Below are 7,279 nucleotides of genomic sequence, written 5' to 3' on the forward strand. Positions count from 1 at the left end.
CAGTCATAATGGGGACTTACAATCAATGTAGTTCCTGGATGTAAAATTGGTAATTAGAGAAAATACAATGCATCTTTGGAAATAATTGGGCAATCGCCATAGATGGTTGCAAAAACATAAGCAATATGAGAGAATAGCTTATGCGGCAGACTTAGAATTCTAATTATAAAATACCCAAGGATTATATTTTCTATAGAAGTTGAAACTAATTTTGAAATCAATATTAAAATCATCAGTAGTATCCACCCCTATGGATAATTATTTCTATTATTTGATCCATAACCAATCAAAAGTAATAACGCTACCTTAACGGACAATTATATTCAACCCTTGAATGGTTTCGATCGAATTGAAAATTACTGGCTCGTGTCAATTCACAGTTATTGGTAGAAATAGAAAAAAGTTTAGAGGACGATTATAATTGATGATTTTTGTTTGTTTTCGTGACTTGATTAGGTTTGGCTTTGTTTCTATATTTTAACCGTTACTTAGAAGGCAGCGTGAGTGGGTTAATTTTGTTGCAAGAATTGGATTAGTAAATAAAAGTAAACAGTTATTTCTGTAGTTAAATGATACTATTTAGGTCAGTAATGTACCTATGCATAAGGTAAAATGTCAAATTTTATCGACGTCTAAGAGTGAAAACTCGTAAGCGTAAAATATATGGAATATGGAATTATGGAAATATTTCTAAGTAGCATTGTTGTTTTTTTTGCATACCTATCTGGACTGGGGGTAATATTGCAAAAGTACTACATAGAGTCTTTCTCGAGTATGAGGGCGCGGGTTCGATTCCAGGTCAGGCAAGTACCAATGCAACTTTTCTAAGTTTGTATGTACTTTCTAAGTATATCTTAGACACCAATGACTGTGTTTCGGATGGCACGTTAAACTGTAGGTCCCGGACTGTCATTGAACATCCTTGGCAGTCGTTACGGGTACCTAGTCAGAAGCCAGTAAGTCTGACACCAGTCTAACCAAGGAGTGTCGGGTTGCCCGGGTAACTGGTTTGAGGAGGTCAGATAGGCAGTCGCTTCTTGTAAAGCACTGGTACTCAGCTGAATCCGGTTAGAGTGGAAGCCGACTCCAACATAGTTTGGGAAAAAGGCTCGGAGGATGATGAACTACATTAGAGCCCATCGCTTTCAGACTATTTCCATTATAATCCTACCTTTAACGTTAACCCTTCATTTATTCAAATGTTTGTTTAACATCATAATAAAAAGGGGTAACTTAACGTCTTTTAAACTACATAAACTTCGAGAGAAAGTTAAAAAAAGGCTATAATTTCGAAAACTTTGAATAAATGTACCTAACTAGTTTAAGTTTGGTAAAAAAAAAGTATCATCAAGGTTAAAAAAAAGGTGATCAGATGGATCAAAGGTACCGATGTGGTTAAATAGTATGTCGTTATAGATCGAAGCGCGAACTAACTATAGTGGACTAAATGGCCGTTTAACCCTTCGGCTGTCCTTTGAGTCTGTGATGACAATTTGGGACGGGTTTGCGTTTTGATTTAAGTTGTAGTGATTTAAAATATTTTCTTACTAGTCTTTGTACTTTCTTACTGAATATTTGCTAGAGATTATTTTTCCATACTGATATTTAGTTTCTTTTATAGATATTTGCTTCTAGTGCCTGTTAGAGTAGCTTCATAATATGGAGAAAATAACTTTCCCATGTCAAACTAATTAAAACAGTCTAAATGCTTAATTATTAAAAAAGCATAGTATTTTTTTATTATTAGCTACGTAAGGCCGAGAAAGTGAAAGTTTTATACTTGTCATAGAAAAAAAAATCGATTTCACTAAATAAATGTTTTCGGCACTTTCTTTTTATCTTCAAGTTATAACGTAAACGCAAACCATCATGTTTTTAACCCGTTAAATCACTACCCTGAACCAAACCTTGATGAAGTCATTTAGAAGCAAAAATCCGTTGTTTGTTTAGCATTAAATATTATAATAGGGGCCTAAACGACCCACCTATGGTAAATAAAGGGTTGACTCCAAATTTATTAAGTCAACATTTGGTTGATTTTTTGTGCATATTTGGCTATTACATTTTTGATGCGTAAATAAATATTGTGAAGAGATTTAGTTTAATAATTTGGGATTTTACTGTTATTTTATGGCTTAATCAGTTTTCTATGAATGTTTGCTTTGATTGACCTGGACAAAAACATTAGATCAGTTAACTAAAAACAACAAAAAATACAACTTATTGGTATTACGAAAATTAACAATGGCAATCTTAAGATTGAACTAATTACTGAAGATTGCTTTAAGAACCTTTTGTTTATGAAATTGTCGATAAACAATTTCGGAAGAATCCAAAGCCAACCCCTCAAAAGAATAGATAGTCCACCCAAAAAAAGTTGTACTATATAATTCCAAATAATTTTAATTTCTTCTCCAAATCTTACGCAGAAATGTCAGCGCGGTCATCAAAAATGCCATAAGTCAAAAAATTAGAAATCCATCAATTTCCTGAGCACGGTAGCGCGACATCCCGCAGTGTGGCCAGTGTCAGCTACCGCGGGGTTGCCACACCAAAAAAATCGATTGATTTGCAAAAAAAATGGCGGACCTTTTCACTTTCTGAGCTTTCGATTTTGCACGCCCACTCAGTAACGTATCGTAATGTTGATATCCTTGGCAGTTTTTTTTTTGCTAATATATTATTATAAAAATGTGTTTGAATTATTTTTGTGTAGGGATGAGGTAAACTTGCTGCAATGTTTTGTAAATAAGCTGTTTTCTATTAAAGTAAGCTCAAATCAAGACTACATACACCTATTTCTAAAAACACGCTGTAGTGTCACTTTCTATAAGATACTTCACTCAGTAAAAGTAAAAATAATGAGTGTCTCTCAGTAAACTCTTGACCAATGTAAGAGCATTTGTCCTTTCCATCCTAGTATCAATATCGCCACTATTATCATTAGGTAAATAAACATAATTTACTTTACCTCATCATCCCATTTCACACAAGTACAGCAATCGCGGTACCACCCAAAGAAATAAAGTCATTTTCACTCATTATCACCAGGCAGTGACAATACATACAAACGACCCGCAATAAGTATGATTTGCATCTTAAAATCACAGGAAACACTGATTAAGTTATTATTTTAATATCACTGATGTGTGACAATCAACGCAGATTTTTACAAGCTTTTTATGTCTTCATCTTGTTTGTGAATGACATTTGATGGTGTTTCTGTGTGATGGTAATGGTCATTTGGCAGTATATTGGCTCTGATGTGTGGTTTCACTTGCGTATTGAAGACACAGAAGAGAAGAGTATCTATGGAGTTTCTTGCCGGTTCTTCTAAATGAGACCCACTCTTTGAAACCGTGCAACTAATTTGACGTTTCGGAAGAGCTCTCATAGGTCTATTTGAAAAAAAATACCGTGGCTTTAAAGATAGAAGACTACTTTCGAAGTAGCACTGTCTTTTAACGATTGGTCAGGTAGTAAGCATAGCTTCACCTACTTTTGTGTGAAAAATTTAATTGCACTAGAAGACTGGAACAAAATTTAAATGTATGTGAGATTAGTCAAATACTTAAATGTATAATCGTACAGACAAACAGAATAACTTTCGCATCTTTGTAAGCAAAAGACATAATAAATGTAGCGCCTCGTACCACCTACAACGAAATGATAGCGCTGTAGGTCTGATGCTCTGATCGCTCCAAATTGAGGCAAAACTTACATAAAAATAAGTCAATTAACAAAAAAGTTCCCAATCAATTGAATAAAAAACCTTTTTTTACTTTGGCAACCGCGAATAATGACACCGCGGGTCGTCCGCGTTCTTTTTGAATTTCGAACAATGGCCTCCAACAGTTCGCGCCCAAAGAATGACATATAAAGAAAAATAGATAATTTAGAAAAAATACTTTTGTGCTTATGCCAGTTCTGATACAGGCTACCGAATTTACAGATTAATAATCGATGGAATTTTAATTAATGTTCAAGGGCAGGCGTGTTAAGAATCGATGATTTGTATGTTAATGACTGTTTTAGACAACATGATACTTTTCGAGCTCAATTAAATTATATATTTCTTAATTGCATAGGAATAAGCAATACTTGCATAATAATTTCCGAGATTTTAAAGTATTGTCGTTAACCATAGATTCATTTATGATATAATACAAGTTTTTATAATTTATGAACGTGAAGTACAGTGAAGTAAATCCTACACCAAGTGACATGAAGTTCTAGAACAACCTCTATATAGAAAATCTAGAAAAAACATCTCTGACAACGTCACAGAAATGTCTGACATCTGAGCGGAAGAAAATATCGAAAGCACCCAAAATCATTTATTTAAACAAATTATCAGTATGATGTAATACATAGTCTCTCAGAAAACCTAACAGTGCCTATCTGGGCACCAGTTAGTGGGAACTCTAAGAATTGCAGAAGGTGAGACATGAAAATATACTAAATTTTTTATAAGTTGTGATAAAGGTGAGCTCATGTCTAAGGGTGCGTCTACACAGTGCATGTAGCTGGAGCAAGTTAACATGCGCAAGTGACCCGCGCGCACGCAACAGCACGTGTTCGGGTAGCCTGCTTTGGTACATGTGTGGGTCACTGGATCCGCACGTTCTTTAAGTGCCGTATAGATGCACCCTAAGATTAAGCCGCACTTGGCGCAGTCGATCAGTCGATCCGTGTGGTGCCAATGATGATTTCTTCTAAGTTTCGGAAGGCACGTTAAATTGGTGGATCCTGGTTGTCATATGCAAATTATTGGCCGTCGTTAATCAGAAGTCTGACTACCAGTCTTACCAAAGGATCTCGGGATGCCCACGTAACTGGGTTGAGGTGGTCACATATATATTCCTTCCATGTAAAACACTAGTATTCCGATTAGACTGAAAGTTGGTCTTAACTTCAGGAAAAGGCTAGGCTGTTTACGTTGCTTCTTGGTTCCATTTCTTCCCTTAAAATGGTGCCAACTACATAGTTGATAGCTCATTAACTTTCAATATTCTTCTCCGATTCAGAAGATGACATCGCAAATAGCGAAAGATTTCGCTAAGCAGATGATGAACTCTGATTTCGACCAGTTCATGTTCGAGACTCCCGTCGGCCTGACCTCTGTGTCCTCGGATGCGTTCAGCAAGAAATCCGGAGATTCCCACGTAAGACCTCTAATCTCTTGATTCTTCTGGCTTTGACTGTGATACCTACCATCATCATTTTTCCCTATTGCTGTCCACTGCTGAACGTAGGCTTCCGAGGACCGATGATTTGAGGATGGTTTCGGGCAGTGGTTGGGCTGCCCAAGACCTGCATGGTTGGGGGAGGCCTATATTACCTACTGTCTTGGAACGAGGAAACCATATTACTTATGGTAAAGTTTACAAGACTGCAGCAACAATCAAATACCTCTATATGCAATTTGCAGCCAGAAGAGCCTAACTCCGATTCGTCGATAGCAAGTGGGTTCAGCCAGTACAGCAACGACGTGGAGCGGTGGCTGAGAGGTTCCCCTACTGAGAGCACTGGTGTCCAGAACAGCAGGTATCGTCATCGGCTTACCTTCGACTAGCCTATGGGTCCGTTCAGACAGACCGGCTCCGATCGCGTTCTTTTTCTCAGTCTTGGAGACGTTTGGCTCTGATTGCAACTCTTTCAGCCGACTGGAGCCGATCGGAGCCGATTCCGGTCTGTGTGAAAAGAAAAATGCGCGCCGATGCTCTCCGAGCCGGTCTGCCTGAACGGACCCTATTTCTAACTATGTTGGGGTCGGCTTCTAGTCTCACCGATTACAGCTGAGTACCTACCAGTGTTTATGTACGTGAAGCCTATCTGACCACCTCAACCCAGTTAAATACGTGGTTAACCCGATATCCCTTGGTAACATGGATTCAGACTTTTTGGCTTCTGATTTCCCGTAATGACCACTAATTTAACATGCCTTCCGAAACACGAAGGAAATTGTCATCATAAGATGGTTACCAAGTGCCAAGCATTGCTAAGCTTTATCATCAATTTACCCGTGCGGCTGTTACTTGGCTACGAGCTCTTCTGTATAAAAAAAAAAATAAAACTTTTTCTATTTGACAACTCACCTTATCCCTTGCATTATCCACAACATGAAACCAACCTTATTCCCTACATCTTAAAGTTCAAATTCCAGAGTGATAGTAGTCCAGCGCTCGACCCTGGCGCCGTCGACGTCTCTGGCTGCGAATGGCATGTGGTACTTCATGGCCATGGCTCTGCCACTGTTTAGCAACACCATGCAATGGAGATGCACGCCTAGGTAAGAAAAACTTTCCCCCTAAGCGAGTAGGCTAGAAAAACTATAAGCTAAATTCACCCGAACTTGAGTCTCACGGATACAATGTTATTGGCTAAGAAAATAGGCACCTTCTCAGTACGGAACCCTTTACTCTCCGCTCTATAAAGATGTATTGAAATCGCTAAGGCTAACACTGCCATCTATTGAGGCTTTTCGGAACCTTTTTGTCGTTGTAGAATGCAACGAAGAAGGTCCGAGACAAATCACCTGAACGTATTGTGCTTCTTCGCTATGTAGTTAGAGTAAGAAAAGATAGATGGCGCTTATCACAATACTACTCGTTTAAATTAAATAAAAAATATTTCTAAAAAGAAAGAAGTTTATTAATGTGATTAAAAGTTACTTCTTCTTTCTTACTTCTTTACAATGTTAAGATTTATTTTTGATGAGGTTCTTAATATTATCTTTTTATTTTCAGTAACGTGCTGAACGCCGCAGAGCAATTCTTTGGCCATCTATCTCAATACTGCGAGGTGGCACGTGGTCAAGTTAGACGACTGGCCCAGGACCACGTGGCTAGGGATCTGTTTGCCACAGCCATGGACATTGTCCTAGTAGTCTACGCCATTGGGTTCCTCGTCCTATCTTTGTACCAGGCATCCATCATTGGGTGAAGGTTTCCCATTATAGTGAAGTTCATAAATGATAGGTCAGTGTGTTTTGTACTAACAATTAAGTCTCTTAATAAACTATGGGTGCAAATTTTGTTGTTTTTGTTCCTTCACTTTTAATATGATGAGCCGAACCCAACATAGTTGGGAAAAAGGCTCGGAAGATGATGCAGATGATGATCATCTCCCTAGCCTTTCCGTAACAATTTTGGGGTTGATTTCCAGACTAACTGGATGCAGATGACTGACTGACCTCCACAACCCAGTAACCAAGGCAACTCAATAGATACCCTTTGGTGAAACTGGATGTCAGACTTACTGGCTTCTGATTACCCGT

At 38.0% G+C, this 7,279-nt stretch overlaps 1 protein-coding gene across 1 annotated transcript; it reads left to right on the forward strand.

Moving 5' to 3' along the window:
* Positions 1-5,030: 5,030 nt before the first annotated feature.
* LOC124634563 lies at positions 5,031-7,033 on the forward strand. Its single transcript, XM_047170180.1, has 4 exons — positions 5,031-5,165; positions 5,432-5,547; positions 6,167-6,292; positions 6,750-7,033. The coding sequence occupies exons 1-4, from the start codon at positions 5,031-5,033 to the stop codon at positions 6,943-6,945; spliced, it is 573 nt and encodes a 190-aa protein (XP_047026136.1). The 3' UTR covers positions 6,946-7,033.
* Positions 7,034-7,279: the final 246 nt, after the last annotated feature.

The sequence above is a fragment of the Helicoverpa zea genome, chromosome 11 (assembly GCF_022581195.2).
Source record: "Helicoverpa zea isolate HzStark_Cry1AcR chromosome 11, ilHelZeax1.1, whole genome shotgun sequence".
Lineage (NCBI taxonomy): Eukaryota > Metazoa > Arthropoda > Insecta > Lepidoptera > Noctuidae > Helicoverpa > Helicoverpa zea.